Raw genomic sequence first — 20427 nt, forward strand, 5'->3', positions numbered from 1 at the left:
GAGCATGGAGCCCGATGCAGGGCTCGATGTCACGACCCCGACATCAGAACCTGAGCGGAAACCAAAAGTCAGCCGGTTGGTGTTCAACTGAGTGCACCACCCAGGCAGCCCCTGATTTCTTTATGCTCCACATCCGAGCCAGCATTTTTATCTCTTGTCTTTTTGTTGCTAGCCGATCTGAAAGGTGTGAGGTGAGACCTCATTGTGGTTTTGATTTGCATTTCTCTGACGATTAGTGGTTTGGAGCAGCTCTTTATGTCCCTGTTGGCCATTTGTAGGTCTCCTTTAGAAAAACATGTATTCACATCCTTTACCTGTTTTTAAATTGGATTATTAGCCTTTTTGTTATGGAGTTGTATGAGTTCTTTCTGTATTGTGGATATTAACTAATGCCTTGACAGATATATGGATTTCAAGTATTTTCTTCCCATCCTGTAAGATATCTTTTTACCTTGCTGGTGGTTTCTTTGGTGTGTAGCTTTTTACTTACATGTAACCCCGCTTGTTTTTTTGTTTTTTTTTTTTTTTACTTTGTTGTCTGTGCTTTGGGTATCATATCCAGAATTCATGGCCAAGACCCATGTCAAAGGGCTTTTTTGTTGAATAGTATTCTTCCAGGAGTTTCATAGTTTCCGTCTTACGTTTATGTCTTTAATCTATTTCATGTAAATTTCTTCTGCGTGTAAGTCAGGAATCCAGCCTTCTTCTTTGACATGTGAAGATTCCATTCTCCCAGCACCATTTATTGAAGAGACTGTCTTTTCTCCGTTGAGTATTCTTGACTCCTGTGTCATGACCGTATATGCGTGGGGTTATTTCTGGGCTCTCGATTCTGTTCCATTGGTCTGTATGTCAGTTTTTATGCCAGTACCACACTGTTGTGATTTTCTGGCTTTGCCATATGGCTAGAAAGCAGGAAGTAGGATGTATCTTGCTTTGTTCTTCTGTTTTTCTTCTTTTCCTTCATCAGTCCTGTGAGAGGCTTAGCAATTTTCTTGATCATTTCAAAGAAGCAGCTTTTGATTTGAGTTCCTTTAATGTGTCTTGTTAGAAATTTCATTGATTTCTGTTCTTAGGCTTCGGTAAATTCTTATTTATTCTTACAGGGGATTTCTGAAATAATTTCCATCGGCTTGAATATCCTTTTTAACTAGATGAAAGCCTGTGAGAATTGAAAAGAATGTGTCCCTCCCCATGGTGGAAATGGTTAGATTGTAGCAAACGTCTGCTTTTTGAAAGTACACGAACACCTAGGAGGAGAGCACATGCTAGTCACACGTGGATTGTTCTTGAAATGATGTTCGAGAACGGTTATAACATGTCAGCAGGGACTTAACGTGGTTGACTGCAGGGCAACATTTTGCATGATGGGTCATGTGGACGCGATAATGGATCTCCCTTCTGAGACCCTGATTATATGCCATCAGTATTCTGAGCCCTTGGAAATGGTTGATCCCATTTAAAGTGCGGAACAGTTCCAGCGACTAGGGCTCGTTATGGTCCCCATTTCACAGATAGGAGACAGAGGCACGGGAAGGTTACATCAGAGGAATAATAATGGGTTTTCTTTCTTCTTCTGTCACCACGTGTTGCAGTCTGGGTTCTTCTGGCCGTGCCCGTCCCTCGCTACCTTCCAGCCCTTTGAGAACCTTCATCTTCCCCTTCCTGTCTAGACCCAAGGGCCAGGTGGAGCTGTGAGCACCGACTACGCCTCCATGGATCCACTCCAGAAATGCAACTCAACGTCGATTCCCGAATCTTCCCCAATGATCTCCGAAGAGACTTCCCGGGAAGTCACAGCAGCCTCCCCTCCTTCCTTCTCAGAACTGCTAATGATGGGCCTCGGTGACCTCAAAACCAGTCCGGGTGCCAAATACCCTGCCCCTCTGCCAGAGGGGCTGCTCCAGCAGCGGTACAGGGATGAGAAAACCCTCCAAGAGAGGCGGTGGGAAAGGTCGGCGTCCCCTCAGAGGAAGAGAACACTTCTGGGGCACGCGAGGCGGCGACACCTCGATCACGTGGCACCTTATCGCGTCGAAAGGAAGGCCAGGATCTCTTCCTCAGCAGGGGATAGAGATCAGAACAGATTCCGATGTGAATGTCGATACTGCCAGAGCCATAGGCCCAATGTCCCTGGGATGCCTGCAGAGAGGAAAGGGGCCCCGCATCCTTCCTCCTGGGACACGCTGGTGCAGGGCCTCAGTGGCTTGACCCTCAGCCTGGGGACCAACCGGCCCGGCCTTCTGCCCGAAGGGGTGCTCCAACAGCAGGAGAGAGAGGAGAAGCTCCAACTGGAGATGCAGCAGGAAAGCAAAAGAATGTTTCAGAGGCTCCTGAAACAGTGGTTGAAAGAAAACTGAAGCTCTCGCCCTCACGTGACAGAGATCGGAACGGATTCAGACGTGGAGGCTGGCGTGGCCAGATCCTGAGCATGGATTCCTTTTGGGACCAAACAGTAAGCAATCAGAGAAGTCAGAGAAGGAACAGGAGCAGCGTGAGGACTGAACGCTCTGTCTGTGTGAGCATGGATCCAATCCCGGGAAGGTCCTCCTTTTTCCCGCCTGGAATTTCTGGGTCACCGTGGGGCTTTCTATGGGACAGTGCGTACCAGAGGTCCTTAACTTCTATATTACGGCTCCCATGATGCATGCTGTCACTTTCCCACCCCGGATCTCTGTCTTTCCTCCCTGCCTTGTTGTCAATAAGATATAGGGTTTCTCTGTAGCATGAATGCCCTGGTGATGGCCCGTGTGCTTTTGTGCCGTGTCACTGACTGCCTCCCAGAAGCAGCACTAGGTCTGCTGGGATGCCTGTGCGCTCAACTGAGCTCCACTTCCAAGAATCGGACGCTAAACTGAGTGCGGAGAGGGACGTGGAACTGGAATGCAGTGGTTCACCATTGTGCTATCTGTGTAAGCCATTATGAATGTGCTGAGCTAAATGTAGGCTAACGTTTCCCTGCTTCGTGACAGTGATAGTATTCCCCTTGGCGGAATTTCTGATGGGTTACCTCATCATGCATACCAAATAAATATACGTATGAAAGGAAAATAGCTTTTGAGTTCTGGTTTGTTGATCCCTAATGCTTTGTTCTTTGTTAGATCTGAGATCACGACATTTAAATCCCAGAGCAGCAGATCACGATTTATCAAGAGGAGTTCTAAACCGTGTGGATTCGGAGCAGGGGACGGGGAGGGCACCAGGGAACACCATCACATCAACCATTGGCGGCCCTGCAGCAGGACCAGCCTTCACATCATCCGGGAGCAAGGGGAAGAGAGTCTTACTGCCCACAGAGAGTTGGAAACAGAGTCTGCTGCCCACGGCTGGAGTTCCTGAGGGATGGTGTCGGTTCCCCTGGCCTTAGGATGCTCAGGGGCCCTTCCTCGTTCGTTGCCTGGTGTCCCTGGGTCGCCGCAAGGGAACAGCAGTTTCATGCCTGCTGCTGCACAATAGAGCATCGTTGAGTTACTGAAGAGTCGTTTTGGGATTTAGACACGTGCCTTTTCATTTCAGGAGGCATGAATGAATCCATCTACCTCCCTCCCCCCGCCACACACTCACACACACACACACACACACACACACACACACACACACACAGGATCCAACGCTCTGTACCCAGGAAGGGCCCATGCAATTCCTGTGAACTGAAAATAAATTCTGCTTTCTGTCAGGCTCTATTTTTAGGTAGTCCCCAGAGCTGTGTTGCTGCCAACATCTAGGAGTCTCCTGCAGAGGGAAGTGGCTTGAGCACAGGTGTGCTTATTATGTTCGAACTTGTGATCTCGTCCGAGAGCTTAGGTGCTCACCTGACCCTGCCTGGCTTTTCTCCCACTTGAAGAGAGAAGGTAAGTAAAGCAGGACTTTTCTTTTCTTTCTTTTTTTTTTTAAGATTATTTATTTATTAACTTGAGAGAGAAAGAACATGAGTGGGGGAGGGGAGGGCGGGGGAGGGGCAGGGAAGAGAGAGAGAGACAGACAGACAGACAGACAGAGAAGCCCACTCCCTGCTGAGCAGGGAGCCCGAAGCGGCGCTCGGGCGCTCGATCCCAGGACCCTAAGATCATGACTTGAGCCAAAGGCAGACGCTTAACTGACTGAGTCGCCCAGGGGCCCTAAAGCAGGACTTTTCTTTCTTGAAACTCCCGAGACCTCAATTCTAACTGGTCATTTGGGGTGTGGTTAGCAGGAATAACATGGCATTTCACTTTATTGATTGTGTACTAGTTATCAGACACTACGCTACGTATTTCCACGTATCAGCTCATGTGATCCGCTCCCAAAGACCCCTCATGGAGCAAGACCTCAATCTCAATTGGTAGGTGGGAAAGCAGAGCACAGAGAGGTTAGGTGACTTGCTCAGTGTCACGCAGGCACCGAATGGGGGAGTGGCACACAAACCTAGGCGGACTGTATTCAGAGCGGGCACTGTTTTTTGTTTTTAAAGATTTTATTTATTTATTTGACAGAGAGACAGTGAGAGAGGGAACACAAGCAGGGGGGAGCGGGAGAGGGAGAAGCAGGCTCCCCGCGGAGCCGGGAGCCCGACACGGGGCTCGATCCTAGGATCCTGGGATCATGACCTGAACCAAAGGCAGACGCTTAGCGACTGAGCCACCCAGGCGCCTCCAGAGTGGGCACTCTTAACCAGCTCAGCAACTGTAACCTCCATAAAGGCTGCGGGTGAAGTGCGGAGAACCGGTGACTTTGGTGGACGTTTCCCAGCTGGAAGCACCAAGTCTTATAAGCTACATCTTTGAATCCTCTCCAGAATGCACTGGGGCAGGGCCAGCCTTCCCCACCTGGCAGAGTTCACAGAGACGGGAAAGAGGAGGCCTCAGCCCAGTAGCCACGCCAACCACCATCAAATGTATAGCCACTCGTGAAGGTTTCGTTGTCTCCCCTTGCCTTCCCCACTCCGTGCTAAGCTGGCTGCTGGGCGGGGCAGTTTGGAGTAATGGCGAGACAGTCCCGACCCTTGGGACTTGAGCCTTTAATCAAGGAGAGCTGTGACACCCAGACACGTGGCAGAGAGCCGTCATGGATCTGCTGTGCAGTTCTCCGGCCAGGAGACGAGAGGAGTGGGAAGGACCAGGGTGGGGCAGTGTGGACCTGGGGCTTGCTGAGGGTGCTCCTAAACACAGACTTACGGCCTACCCGGGGGCCCATGGAGAATGGGTGGGTGGGTGTAACTGAGGGACCCATTGGTGCCACCCCATCCCCACCTCAGAGCATGGTCCCCTTGCCTACATATCGAGTGTACGAGCGTATCTGGGGGGTCCCATCTGACACAGCATACTGTCCCAAGTTCCTGACTGGGAGCCAGGATCCAGTGATGTCTAGAGATGTTCAGCATGCCAGGTTCCAGACCAGAGACAGACGCAGAGCCACCAGGAGGCAAGAAAACACGGGGAGAGAATGGGGGTAAAATGGAATGCTCAAAGAGAAAATCTGAATGGACCTATCACAAGTAAAGAAATTGAACTTGGGAATTAAGAACCTTCCCACAGAGGAAAGCCCTGGGCCAGCTAATGGACAAATAGCGGGCCTCATTCGTGAATCCTGTTAAACTGTAGGAAGAGATAATAGCCATCCTTCATAGACTCTTCCACAACAGACAGGAGGAGGGAACACTTCCTAACTCAGCCCGTGAGGACAATATTACCCTGCTACCGAAGCCACACAGGACAACACAAGAAATCTATAGACCAGTATCTATCACGACTATCCATACATAAATCCTCAACAAAACGGTGCACCAGATCCAGCAGCATTTACGAGGGAGTATGCAACTAACCAGGTGAGACTTATCCCCGGGTTGCAACATTGCTTTAGCATTCAAAATACAACTCAGGTAAGCACCGTCGTAATATAACGAGGACAGAAACCACGTAGTTGATCATCTTGATAGACAAAGAACAGACATTTGACAAAATCTAAGACCCATTCGTGATAAAAACCCTCAGCCGCCTAGGGCTCGAAGGGCACATCCTCATTCTGATAAAGGGCATCTGGAAGAAAAATGAGTCTCATGTCACCTCGTGTTGAGTAGTGAAAGAATGAATGCTTTCCTCTTGAGATCCGGACCAAGGCGAGGACGCCGGTCCCACCGTTCCCTTCCAACATTGACTGAAGGTTCCGGCCGGCGCAATCATGCAAGACAAAGACTGAGGACATGGAGAAACTGGAAACGAAACCTATGCCCAGGCAAAGACTTGTACTCAGACATTCACGGCAAAAAAGTGGAAACAGTCTAAAAGTCTGTCACCGGTAAGAGGATAATCCACCTGTGGCATACCCTTGCAGTAGAAGGCCACTGGTCTATGAAGATGGGTGACCTTCTGATGTCTGCAGCAACATGGATGAGCCTCCATTGTGTTATGCTGAGTGAAAAACACGGACTCACAAGTCAGCTTGAAGCATGAGTCAGTTTACAGGAAATGCCCAGAAAGGGCACACCTACAAGAGATAGAAATTACCTTAGATGTTGCCTCGGCCTGGAGGTAGGAGTGGACTTGAGTGCTGACGGGTACACAGGGTCCTTCCGGAGTGATGGAAATGTTGTACAACTGAATCGTGCTGATGGCTGCACAACTCCGGAAATGTACTACAAGTCACTGCATTGGACCCTTCAACTGGGTGAACTTTGTGGTATGTAAATTATAGCCTTTATATTTTTTTTAAGATTATATTATTTTGAGAGAGAGAGACAGACAGAAAATGGGCGGTGGGAGGGGCAGAGGGAGAAGCAGAACCCTCACTGAGCAGGGAGCCCGATGCGGGGCTCGATCCCAGGACCCGATCCCAGGACCCTGGGATCAAGACCTGAGCCGAAGGCAGATGCTTAACCGACTAACCACCCCGGCGCCCCAAATTATAGCCTTTGGAAAATGTAATGCAGATGTCTAAGTCCTGGAGGAAGAGGTATGCCATTGACTTTATAACACTAAGAACCTGCCCCATCTCTCTTTCCGTGTTCTCTGGGTCCTGCCTGCATGACCCATCATCACCTGCCTCCTCCACGTGAGCTAGCTGCTGCCGCCAGCCTGAGTCCCTATGCACAACAGAACGGAGTGCTGGTGCGTGCACACGTCTGTGCCTGTGTCTGTGTGTCTGCGTGTACTCGCGCGCGCGGGCAGCCACTGGGTGAACAGAGTGATTGGCTCAGAAATCCGTGGCTGAGGGCAGGCTCCCGTGGTCCATCCTGCGTCTGAAACCCACTTAGGACTTTTCCATTCTTGAGGAATCCCATGGAACCGGCTGCAGTTTCCTTGGTAAGCAGCCTCACCCTTAGCTTCACTCTGGCCACAGGAAGACATGTGTAGACTGGAGAGGGATGTTGTCCCCTCTCCAACACACAGGGCCCCCTGCCCCACTCAGCAAGCCAGTGGGGATATGCAGCAGGGGGGTAACCAGGACAATGGAAATCCCGCAGCCTTTTCATCCTTGAGGCCCTTCCCCCTCCCCTCCACCTGCCTGAGTGTCCCCTAGAGAAGGAGACATTGGTACATAAACACACTCCTGACTCCTTGAAGTTGTTCTAAATATGGCTGTAAAATAAATAGGTCCCAGAGAGCTACTGACTTATGAATACAGAACGCAAACTGATGGCTGCCAGATGGAACGGGTGGGTAGATGGGAAAGTTGAGTGAAAGGGAGGGGGAGATACAGGCTTCTGGTGAAGGAATGGAAGAGTCACCGGACCAAAGGCAGAGCATAGGGAATATCGTCAATGATATTGTAATAGCATTGTATGGTGACGGATGGTAGCTACGCTTGTGGGGAGCAGAGCATGACACTAGAGATGTTGAATCACTGTGACATACGCCTGCAACCAATGGAACACTGTGTGTCTACTCAAATTAAAAAAAAAAGGGGGGGGCGCCTGGGTGGCTCAGTCGTTAAGCGTCTGCCTTCGGCTCAGGGCGTGATCCCGGCGTTGTGGGATCGAGCCCCACATCAGGCTCCTCTGCTGGGAGCCTGCTTCTTCCTCTCCCACTCCCCCTGCTTGTGTTCCCTCTCTCGCTGGCTGTCTCTCTCTCTGTCAAATAAATAAATAAAATCTTAAAAAAAAAAAAAAGCTCCTGCAAGAGAAGACACATAAGAATTTTTTTTTTTTTTAATTTCAGTATTAGTACACATGGCTCTAAAGTCCAAGATTCTCTTTAAACCAGGACAGGTGAAGCTCAGCGATGCTTCCCAACCTCAGCTTCACATTGAAACTTTCCTGGAGCAGCTTAAAAAGGACTCAACGCCTGAAGAAATCATCCAATTAATTTAAGAAATGGGCAGAAGACAGGAACAGACATTTCTCCAAAGAAGACATCCAGACAGTCAACAGACACATGAAAAGATGCTCGACATCACTCATCATGTGTGATGTTGGTAAATGCAAATCAGAGCCACAGTGAGATATCGCCTCCCACCTGTCAGAACGGCTAAAGTCAAAAACACTAGAAACAACAGGTGTTGGCGACGATGTAGAGAAAAAGGAACGCCCGTGCACCGTTGGTGGGAATGCAAAGTGGTGCAGCCACTGTCGGAAAAGAGTATGGGGTTTCCTTAAAAAGTTAAAAATGGAGCTGCCCTACAGTCCAGCAATCATACTACTGGGTATTTTATCAAAAATTCAAAAACACTGATTGGAGGGGTACCGGCCCCGCTATGTTTATAGCAGCATTGTTTACAATAAGCAAAGCATGGGAGCAGCCCAAGCGCCCGTGGATAGACGAAGGGATAAAGAAGATGTGGTATATATACACAATGGAGTATTATTCAGCCGTAACAAAGAATGAAATCTTCCCATTTGCAATAGCACAGGTAGAGCTAGAGAGGATTATTGCTAAGCCAAAGAAGTCAGAAGAAAGACAAGTACCATATGATTTCACTCGTGGAATTTAACAACCACAAACGAGCAAAGGAAAAAAAGAGACAGAGAAAAACCAAGAAACACACTCTTAGCTAAAGAGAACAAATTGATGGTAACTGGAGGGGAGGTGGGTGAGGGGGTCAGTGAGCTAGGTGATGGGGATGAATTAGTGCACTTGTCCTAGTGAGAACCGGGTGATGTATGGAATTGTTGAATCACTGCACTGTACACCTGAAACTAATGTAACACTGTGTTAACTATACTGGAAGTAAAATTTAAAAATTACTAGTAAAAAAAAGAGGGACAGATGCTGGTGCTACCTCCCCAGGGAATCTGATGAAGTGAGTCTGGAATGTGGCCCCAGCGAGAGCATTATTTGGAAACCTCTGTGAAAACCTAGTTTGCCGCTGTGGAAAGAGAACCATCCTTAAGGTGAACACCTCAAGTCAGAAATTTGAGACTCCCTTACAAGGCAAGCAGGTCTTCATCATTACCTGCTGTGGCCGGCAGATGGTGTAGGCTGTGAGGAACGGACAAACACGTCAAAGTGAACGCGGGCTTTAAAACTGACATTGTACTTGCTGCTCTCAGTGTTCCCGAAAACCAGTTTGAAGTTAAAACCCCTGATTTGCTCATGAAACGTACGACTTTTTATTTCTTGTCAAGATCCCTTGCGCTTCGCTACTTTAAAATCGGAGAAGACGTTGTATAGATAACTTCATCAGACAGATCCCAAAAATTCTTTGAAAATGCGTTGGCTGAGACTTGGATCCGTTGATGGAGATGCTCAGCTCTCAGGCTTATCGGCCACGTTTAGTGGGTTGTGTTTTTTAACTGTCTTCTATACTTTTGTTCTCAAACTCATTCCCGGGCTCAGATAAGCGCCCAAACAGGTCAAGGTATTTATGATGAAAAGTAAAGTTGAGCAATCCCGTGTTTCATGCTCACCCAAAGACACGTGCCTTCCAGACTTTCTCGCTGAGAGATTACATCCGGGTATTCACTCTATATTCCAAATCCCGGGCTTACTGCTCCGCCCCATTCATGGAGCTTGCGCAGGGAGTTCTTACAGAAGGTGAGGATTTCAGTCTCCCCGGTTATGTCACAGGGCGTGGGTCTTCTCCTCGGGAATTGCTGTGGGGAACCCACCCCAGCCAGGAGCATTCTGAGGACGTGCTCAGAGTGTACCTGCGGAGACAGAGCCCTCACAGGCGACTTTACGAACACCTGTGGCAACGTGAGGATCATGGTTTAGCTTTTTCCTGAGCAGGTCCCAGAGAGTCTTGGGGTGATGGAGAGCACACCTAGCAACCTCCCCAGGACTCCGTCTTAAGGAACTGGGTGGATGGCAGTGTCCACCCGTGAGATGGGGAATGCAGGTCTGGGGTGATCTGCAGATTGGCGGGGCTTATGGGACCTCTGAGTGGAGACGCCCTATAGGTTCAGCCCGTGGGGATTTGGGGCCCAGCAGACATTTCTTTGGTAGACTTGTTGATGGCAAAACCACAGGCACACAAGGGGATACAGACGAAAACAAGTCAGCTGGGTAGAGCTCTGGGTGGCGACGTAGTCACCCACGGATCGTGTATCGAATGAGAAGAGCACAGGGCAGAGGTTGGAACCCCGGGAGAAAAAAACAAAACAAGACTTGGGAGGGGATCAAATGAAATGGGCCGGGAAGGAGACTTAGAAGTAACGATCTGAGAGGCAGGAGGAAAGCCAGGGTGGGCTGCCGTCCCAGAAGCTGAGGAACGAGAGCATTTTGAAAACAAGGAATGTTACTGTGGCCAACACAGCATTGGATACTTTGGTTTGGCAACATGGAGCTCTTTGGAGAATTTAGCAATGGGATGATCCACGGGTGGGGGACATCGAGGAGGAATCCGGAGGTAGCCAAGTAAGTCCACCCTTTGGTCGACACGATCAAGAAACCTGGCTTGACAGGAATCAAAGACACAAGGCTCTAGAAGCACTTTGGCTGTGTGATTTCAGAGGGTGTTATTTTCTGTCCCCAAAAGCAAGTCAGAAAAACAACTGGGTGCCAGTCCCTGAAACGCCTGTGGATGGCGGGGACTGTTGACTAGATGACAGGGTTGAGATCTGGGATGAGCCTCACAGGTGTTTCTTCAAGCGTGGGATCAGCGCAGCAGTGGGGTTGGAGAAAGTCTTCCATCACCTCTCCCGCCCCATTCTTGCCTCTGTGACCCCTGGAGATGCCGCTTCAGAGATTCATCATCTTCCAGGTAAAGGCCTCAGTGAGTGGTGTCCGGGGAGAGCCCCACACTGAATTGCCAAACTGGAGTGAAACACAGGGGGAGGGATTGGGAAGTTGTGGCAGAGGTGGCATCAGAGGACAGGAGTCCTGCTGCAGACGCTCAGAGCAGTGCTGCCGTTGAGGGCACTGGAGGTGAGGGGCTTGGAATTGGGGCGATGGCAGGCCTGGGGATGGGGGCATTTGGCCACGACATTCAGACCGAGTGTCTGCGACAAAGATGTTTCTCGGTTCTGGGCAACCTGGTCTGCCGCCGGGGCCTGGACAGACTTGAATGCTCGGTAAAACTAAGGCCTGATCATGAGATTGGCCTCAACATGTCCTCTCTGGCGGACAGGAGGCTGGGCTTTCGGGTCCTTCCAGTGAGGAGCAGAGAGGCTGGGCCATAGAGCCGCAGAACAGAATCGCCACGTGGTTCTGCCCCTGCAAAGCTGGGACCAGAGTGCAGTCCTCAGATCACCATGAAGGGGATGCGGGGTGCAGGTTCCAGCGGGTTGTTGGAAGTACACGGAGTGGCCCAGGTCTGGAGCGTGCTAACATCTTATACGAGGGCCACTGGTCAGGCCACCGTGCACTGACTCAGGCGAACGCTCTTAGGCGAAGGACGAAGGTCCCATCTGAAAGCCACGTAGGCCATTGCTTTGTGGCCATAGTGTTCGAGTTTTTGTGAAGGAAACCCCATCTTTCCAAAGCTCCTTATCCGTGCTGGATGAGGGAGTGAGGGATAGGTCCTTATGTGAGAGGAGGCCAGATGAGGGAGGAGGCCCGGTGAACCACAACTCTGAGACCAAACCCTTGCTCCAGGTTGACCCCTTCCTTCCCCAGAGTGACACGAGAGCATGGTGGCTTCTTCAGGACTAGACCCTGGTTTCCATTTGAGAGACTCTAGGGCCTCTGGGCATCACTGTCTCATTAAGATGAAGGGGGGTAGAAAGCACGACTTCCTGAGCTCCAAGAATCAAGTGGGGCAATGGGTGTAAGCCAGGACGTTCTAAGGCCTCTAGCTTCCTGTAAAGGAAGCCTGCCAAACGCTGTTCCTGCTGCATGTCTGCGTTGTGGCCAGTGCCTAATGGGCTCTCACACGGAGAACACACTCAAGGGGCTGATGACAGCAACTGGAGACGTGAGACGTGTCCTTTACTGGGAGCTTGAGGGCTGGTCTCTGCAGACAAAAGCCCGGGTCCCTACTTGAGGCCCTGCTAGGTCTAGGCGACCCGGGGAGGATCTCACTCGAAGAGTGGATATTCTGAGCACCCAGCAGAGAGGGAAAAAGACCTTGGGGATCGTGCTGGCTCTGCCAGCAACTCCTGAGATCCTCACCTAGTCCTCCCCGCTCTCTGGAGGAAATTCACATGATTTACCTTCACAAGAATTAAGAAGGTTCCGAAATCCTCTCCTTCTTCTAACAAAAACCACTGGCTTCAGGCAGGCTCCTGCGGGTATCCTACTCTGGCTCTGGAAACATTTTCTGAAGGCCAGCTCCAGAACTCAGGCCCCGAAGTGAGTGTCTGTGTTGTTCAAGGAGATGTTGCCTGTGGAGGGCAGGGTGGCCATGAGGAGGCGCGGCTCACCTCGCTGACAACCCTTGTCAAGGACTCCACTGTGTGTGTCTGTGTGGGCCTCTCTTCTCTCCGTCCCCTGTTCAGGGCAGGGGGTGGGGGGGGGGCTCATTTGTGAACGGTAAAAGCTTCCTGAGTTAAAGGAGAGGACAAGACAAGGACCCCCGATCTCCTCAAACATGACTGCGTGGACAGACTGGGCAGAGGAAAAACCGGCGGGGATGCTGAGCTCAGATCACAGACTGACTCCTGTTCCTATTCCTGTTCCACTCGGGCGCTTTGGTTCCTTGTCTCCTGAGTGAGGGCCCCCCATCTGGGCTGGAAGGCAAGGGGGGAAGGAAGCCATTCATTTGCACGAGTGTGGTAAGGGAGAATGGTCCAATGCAGTCGCTGAATGGTCCACACCTACAAATGCTCCGTCTCACATTTCCACCACCCCTCACCCGTTGCTCCTCCCCAGTATGAGGAAGGGGGTATGTGTGGCTTACAAGTCTGCGTGAGGATGTGGAAAGGGGGTTCTTTGACACACCTATGTGGCTCAGTGTCCTCGGTGGTCTCCGAGGGAAGGATGACTCTTGTCCCGCAGCTCCAGCTGCTGATGCCATGCCTGGAGGCGGGTGTCACTGGCACTTCTGTCTCCCTCCTCTTGGTCGGGCCGTGGTGTTTCCTGGCTGACTCAGGCTTACCTCACTTGGCTGGCATCGGCAAACACCTCTGCATCTGGGTCTCATCCTCCATCCCACCCCTGGGCAGGCCTGTCCCCTCCACAGGCACGGCTGCAGAGTCCTCTAAGCCTCTACCAGGCTAAAGCTTCCTTCATGAACCTCTGCTTATGAACCCAGCCACATTCTACGTCCTCCATAGGGGAATCCAGCTCCCTTCCCCCGCCCCTCCACCTAGAACACAGCAGGAGCTAAGATCAGCTCTGGAAAGCTATATATCTAAACCCCAGCTATCCCTCTACTCGAAGACAGCGCTTGGGTCACTGCGCAGAGTGTATCCGGTGAGTCCCAAGTGTGAATGAGGTGAAATCCTCCTGTACGTGGAGCTTCTCCCCACTTCTTGAACACCCGTCCCTTGTCTGAGCTGTTTTAGATCTGCCACCACATCCTCTGGGGGCCTTTGCCCCCTCTGTGACTGAAACAGATACTCTTTCTTTGGCTTGTCTTTCATATTGACCCGAATTCTCATATATGCAGGTCAAAGGGGGCATAATGTGAAATTGGTACGTTGTCAAAAACAATAGAAATTGAGCCCAAACTCAAATCTTCATAGAGAAATAGATGGAGAAATGAATGGTCAGAGCCCCAAAGGCGCCCCAGAGGTTCCCTAAGATGTGCACAGAGTGTGAGTGGTGTCAGGCAATATGGATATTAATAGAAGCCTTGACAAGAACAGTCACAGTGGAGGAGAGGGACAAAAGCTCTATCGAAGGGGGTGCAGGAGGTAATGGCCTCAGGAGAAGTTGAAGCAGTTTTGCTTTGAAAGGTCCAGATTAGGTGCCAGTGGCTGCAGGATGACTATGGGGGAAGGCAGTGGGGCTTTTCCCCTCCTTTATTGTGGAATGCTCCAACGTAGAGAGAGCAGGAGAGAGGAGACATCATTGCAGGAGCAAAGTCTCTGAGAAGGTGGGAGGCACGGGATCCTGAGCAGAGGTGAGGGGCTGGTCGCAGCATAGATAGAGCATGTATGCAGAGGGGCAGCGGAGAATGCCAGGTCAGGGTTTGGGAAGCTATGGGCAGTCCCACCTGATTGCTACTGTCCTCACCATGAATTAGTAGGCAGTTGCAACAGACTGGAAGAGAGCTGCTAGGGAGTAGTGTAGTGGTGTGGGAAGGATGAGTGGAAATGAAAGGCAATTCTCTCCTGGCCATGGAATTAACAAAAGAATTCAGTAAGGTGTTAAAATTTCGTCATCAGTGCTCTGGTGCTCCCCTACAAACAGGGAGTGTTTGTTATTGAGGGTGGACCTTGAGGCGGCCCTGGACTGGAGGCCCCCAAGAGGCTGTATGTATATTGTGGGTGTAGGGGCATTGGAGGGAGGGAGCTGGAGAACCAGGGCACGCGGTTCAGAGTGATGAGTGAGAGGAAAGCTGCACAGGACACCAGGGAGGGGAGCGGCGTTTCCTGATGCCCAGGGCACGTCCGTGGGCAGGGCGATACTCCGCTTGGGAGAAGGAGAACATTCCTGGGGCGGAGAGACCCCCGGGGCGGCCCGGTCATCTTCGTGAGCCTTGAGGTGGCCCTGGAGGCATCAGAGGAGTGAGAGCTGAGAGGGGGGAAAGCGACTGTATTCACAGGCTGGGGTAGGGAGGAGGGCAATAAACAGGGGACCCCTACAGGTGCCGCCCGTGGGGGTGTGGGAGCGCCAGGGAACCCGGTGACAGTACCCGGATATCACGGTCGGGGGAACTGGATAGGTCCGCAGAGCCCAAAGGACCCCGGGCCCAGAGCCTGGCACGACGTCGTTCAACTTCGGCGCGCATGCCCAGAACGCACCAATCGGATGGCGGAGCTGACGAGTCTCCCTCCCTGGTGCCGGGACTTCCGGGCGCGGGCTTCCGGCCGCTGTGGCGAAACTTCCGGGACGGGACGACGGAACGGTTTTTGTGCGGAGGAAGATTCCGCCGAGCGTCTCGGGCCGCTTTTTTGCTTTCTCTGCCCCTCGGCAGCATTCTACGTAGCTCCCACAGCCACGATCTCTGCAGGTCGCCTCTCAGGGGAGTGGTAGAAAAGATGATTTTCTTTCTCAATTTGTAGCGCTCAGTTTCTCTGGCCGCTAGGTGGCAGTGGTGCGCCATGCAACCTTTCTCTCTCCTCCTCCCCCGCCCTTCGTGTTTGAAAAAAGGAGCAGCGGCTTCCCTGCCCCCCCCCCCCACTTGAATTGTCTTTCTGTGCTTGCGCGGGTGGGCCGCCTGGAGCTGGATCTGTCCGGTTCCCTGCGCCAGGGCTCCTGTGAAAATGCCCCTCCCACGGACAAAACCCCGCTGCTTGGCCCCTTGGCCTCTCGTCACTTGCTGCCTGGGTGCCTGAGCGACTCGTCTCTTCGCGCCTCTGAGTCGCCTGCTCAGTGGCTTTCTCTAACCCCCAGTCGTTACCAGGCACGGCGGGAACCTGTACTAGGGAGTGTGTAATTAAAGGGTAGAAAGATAGAGCTCGGGGTCAGGAAAGATTCTGGAGTTGGGGGGACGCTGGTGACGGTGGCACAAGGGCGCGAACTTACTGATACGGCTGTCTGTTCACTTAAATATGCTTAAAACACGGTAAATTTTATGTTCTAGATATTTTCCCACCACAAGAGTGAGAGAGAACCTCTTTCTGGTGAAGGTGAGATAGCATAGCGTTTGTTCGAAATCAGTAGTTGCACAAATGGGTCGAAAAGAAACGCAGGTGTCGGATAAGCCTTGAAAGAACAGGTCAAAAGGTGTGTGTGGTCCCTCTGGCCTTCTTGATCTGGTTTCTGCCTGCAGCCCGTCCTCAGGCTCTCGGCCCCTGGGGCCCCCTGGGGTCCCTGACGCCGCAGGCACCGTGCTGCTCTGCGCTGGACGGAGCGCGTTGAGTGCACACGTGTGCACCTGCGTGTGCGTGCCCAGGACCCTTGGCACAAGCACGTCTATTGACAGTCACGTTCCCTGTCTGTGGGTGGCCTCCCACACAATACATCCTGTGTCTTAGTTTCCACTCGTTTGTCTTTGCGGGATTTTTCCTCTTGTGTCAGATGGATGAAGCTTTGGTTGCCTAGCAACCCGTTTTTGTGAGGGTTTTGTTTGTTTGTTTGTTTGTTTTGTTTTATTTCAACATCTGTCTCAGAAAGAGGGCGAGCTGGAGACGAGTGCTTTCTCATCAGTCCTGGACCTTCAGCTGGGCTGATGCGGAGCTGAGTGACCCAGTGAGGAGGAACAGAAGAACGTTGCCATGACAACAGACTCCCACACTCCCTTCCAGCACAGAGGCAGGCCCTTCTCCCTCCCTCTCCCCGCCTGCTGGAATCTCCCCTGAGACTGGGAATGTGCTTTGGCTAGCAGGGAAGGGAGCCGTGTATGGTCCAGGATGCAGGGGGAGAGGGGTAATCTTGGGATGTCTCCAGAAGGGACCATGGTCCCAAAGAAAGCATTCTGTTACAACACTGAGGCCCCAGGAGACGATGAAGACTATGAAAGCATAGTGGCTCTAAATGTGGTTCTGGGATTTTCTCCAGCAGTCCACGGTGCTACACCATTTTCTGAAGCCGAGCTCCATGGCTCAGACCCTGGAAAACGGGGCCTGTGTTGTTAAAGGAGAATGGAGCCTGGCTTCGCTTGTGGAGGCGATGACAGACTGGAGACGACCTGCTCCCCTCAGTGACAGCTCTCCTGAGTGACCACGCCACTCTGTGTGTGTGTCTGTCTGGTCTGCTCTGCCTTCTGCGCTCCGTTGGTGGGGTCCACTTACTTACGGGACGTGAAACATGGCCCTAGTTCAAGGAGAGGACAAGGCAGAGATGCCCCAAGCTCCTCTAACGTGGACTGATTGCAGGGTGCACAGAGGAGGAGCTGCCGGGGGTGGTGAGGTGAGATCGCACATTCACTAGGGCTCCTCAGACCACAGGGCCACGTTGGTTAATTTCTTCTCTCTGGCTGATGTGATCTTTGTGGTTGTTCACTGTCTGGACCGCACAGAAAAGGAGCAAAACACCCAGCGAAATCACTTCTGATCTGGTCAGGGTGAGGGTGGTGGGATGCAATCACGTGAATGGTCTAGTTCAATATGTGCTCAGTGTCTCAGATTTCCACCCCACCTCCCTACTTCTTCTCAAGCTGGGGAGGGAGTATGTGTGGTTTACAGGTCTCCTGGGTGATGCTGCAAGGGGAGGGGGGGGCTTCTAGGAAATTCTTAAGGTGCTCGCCACCGAATGCTCCCCGGTCTGTGACGGGAGGAAGACTCTCTCGTCCCCCAGGTGCAGCTGCTGAGGCTGACCCGCACCACCCATGCATGTGGCTGGTGGAACTTGCATTTTCCTCTCTCTCCTCTTGGTCGGGACCTGGTGCTGCCTGGCTGACCCAGCCTCGGCTCACCTTCGCTGCCATCTGTAGACCCCTCTGAATCTTGGTCTCAGCCTCCATCCCCACTCTGGGCAGGGCTGTCGCTCCACAGCCTCAGCTGCAGGGTCACCTAGTGCCTCGCCTGCTTAGGCTTCCTTCCTGAACCCCTGGCTGTGGACTCAGTCATTTTCCACATTCCCCCCTCAGGGAATGCAGCCTCTGGGGTCTGGCCTATGGCACAGCAGGAGCCAAGATCAGCTTAGGAAAGCTAAGTTCCTAAACCTCAGCCGTCCCTCCGCCCAAGGAGGCTGCGGGGTCATCCTGCAAAGTGAACTCCTCTGAGTCCCAAACACGAATGGGGGCAAAATCCTGTCCTCCACTTCTCTGGAGTGGCTCGCTTGTCCCCTCCCACAAAGGGGAGACTGAGCCCTGAGAGCCTTCCCTCCATCTGCCACCTCCTGTGTGTAGACACAGCCTCCTCTGAGGCTGGGGCAGAACATTCTTCTTTTGCTTGACCTTCATGCTGACAAGGCTCCACAGTTTGTCCAGACCCCAAAGGGAAAGCGTTAGGATTTGCTTTTGCTTTTCTTTTCTTTTTTTTTTTTTTTAAGGAATAAAGAGATTTGCTAACTGGTAAAATAGAAGGGAGTGCCCCACATGAATGCCTGTACCCTCATCAGCTGGGAAGACGTATAAAAGTCAACGCGGTGTTCAAAGACAGACACCATGTTTTAAAAGGGTCCTAGGAGATGCTGTGTCACCCATTTTAATGTCAGTGCCCAGAGAGCTTCACTCCTCAGTGCTCTGGTCCCACCAGTGCCTGGTAACCATCGAGGAGAGTTGGGCAGCAGAGATGAACTTACCCAGAGCTTGTGATGTCTTCCAGGAGTTACGGGGCAAGCCGGGGAGCATGTTCCTGTCTGACTAGTCCAGGAATGTCCTGGAGGGTCAGCAAACTTTTTTTCCAGTCTCCTGTTTACCGCATAATAAATTAAAAGAGCAGCACTTGAGGTAGGCTCAAGAGTTTCACCTTTAAAAAGAAATACTTTTCTGATTACGGGGTGGAGCCCAGTCGACATTACTGGAGAACACAGTGAAACCACAACTGTCTAATTCTAAAAATCCCTGGAATGACAATGTGTGCTCGACAGCTTCGCATTCTGGGAAAAAGGTCTTCAGTGGCCTTCCTCCTGAAGTTTGAATACGGGTTCCTGGTTCAGTCCTAAACAAGGCATGTTTTGCCTAGGTATTTATCGGTGTGAGTCCCATCAAGACCCAGACAAGCGGGGGCGCCCTGGCCCTCAGCAGCTTTTCTCAGGCTCCTGAGTTCTCAGGCTGGCAGCTGCTCACAGGAGGAGCAAGATCTATCAAACCCTGGGTGGCTCAGTCGGTTAAGTGTCTGTCTTTGGCTCGGTCATGATCCCAGGGTCCTGGGATCCAGCCCCCATTGGGCTCCCTGCTAGGTGGGGAGTCTGCTCCTCCCTCTCCCTCTGCCCCTCCTCCCCCTGCTCCTGCTCTCCCCTGCTCTCAAATGAATATAGAATCTCTCTCACTGTGGGTATGTCATCTTAAGTAGCAGTGAACTAATGTAATCCCCTAGAAGGAAATCAAGGCAGGGCGAGGTATTATTCCTTGTGCCTTTAACACAGACCCCTCAAAACCTGCAGGAGCTATTGGGGGGGGGGGCGCACCTGTGTTCCTGTGGATGTAAAGGGAGATTCTCCACTAACCCTCCCCCACCCCGTACCACCCTTTCCATAACCTGCACAAAAAAATAACAGGTCTCAGGTGGCCTTTTACTCAGCATCCAGCAACAAGAATGAGAGCCTCTCTTATTAGGTGTTTGCTACTCTTGTACAAGTTGGTCGTTTAGCACTTATCTGGGGAGCGAGAGAAGACCAACCAACTAATGAATAAGGAAGTCAGTGTGCTAAGCGTTAGGAAGAAAATGACCCAGGTCCTAGGCCAGGAACAATCTACTTACACAGAGCGGTCGGGCAGAGCCTGTCTGAGAAGGCAAAGATGGCGCAGAAACCCTGTGCTTGAGAAGGAACCAACCGTGTAAAGATCCGGGGCTGGACCCTCCCAGGGAAAGAGCCCCGTGATTACCAATGTCCTGACGAGGGAATAAGCTTGGCATGTTTGAGGAACAGAAGTTGGCCAGAGTTACTGTCGCGAAGGCAAGAGCTGATGGGATTGCGTGGCTATTAAAACAGTACAGTAGGTAAGCACAGAAGGGGATGGATACAGGATACAGCCAGAAGATCGGATCTGGATCGGATGGTGGAGACCAACAAGATGCAACACACGAAGAGGCGTGCTTGGGGCACGTGCAGTGTATGCTTCCTCCACGTCATCCAGCAAAGACACAGACAAATCTGGATCCCAGGGCGCAGGCTGATGCGTGAGGTAGGAATGTGGGAGGTCACATTGTGTACATGCTCTCTTTTCTCCTGGCAACAAGGACTAAACAACCCACAGAGACAGTGTAGCATGAGAAGGGCCCTGTTAAAACTAAAAGCCACTGGGAAGGGAGGAGTAAGCACTAAATATGGACAAGGAACAGAGTGGCCATTGGGGTTGGAGGAACAACCCCCGGAGAGAAAATTGTCAAATACGCAAAAATAAAAATTCAAAGGAAGGGTGGGGGAGGGACAGTGTAAAAAACGAGGAAACTGGGAAACGTGCCAAAGGCATCTGAGA

The 20427-nt window shown here is 51.7% G+C and overlaps 1 protein-coding gene across 16 annotated transcripts in view; it reads left to right on the forward strand.

Annotated features, from left to right (window-relative positions):
• The window catches only part of FAM156A (family with sequence similarity 156 member A), a 49566-nt gene extending 46521 nt beyond the window's left edge, over window positions 1-3045 (forward strand). For 11 of the 16 annotated variants that reach the window (XM_040631416.1, XM_040631406.1, XM_040631423.1 and 8 more), the window contains one exon: window positions 1674-3045. In XM_040631416.1, coding sequence (XP_040487350.1) covers window positions 1674-2360 — 687 coding nt within the window. In that variant the 3' untranslated portion in view covers window positions 2361-3045. Of the gene's footprint in view, window positions 1-1595 lie in introns of all 16 variants that reach the window. The other 5 variants (XM_040631442.1, XM_008704248.2, XM_040631430.1 and 2 more) reach the window with 1 other exon arrangement.
• The last annotated feature ends 17382 nt before the right edge of the window (window positions 3046-20427 follow it).

This window comes from Ursus maritimus (assembly GCF_017311325.1).
Source record: "Ursus maritimus isolate PB19 chromosome X unlocalized genomic scaffold, ASM1731132v1 scaffold_X1, whole genome shotgun sequence".
NCBI classification, from domain to species: Eukaryota; Metazoa; Chordata; class Mammalia; order Carnivora; family Ursidae; genus Ursus; species Ursus maritimus.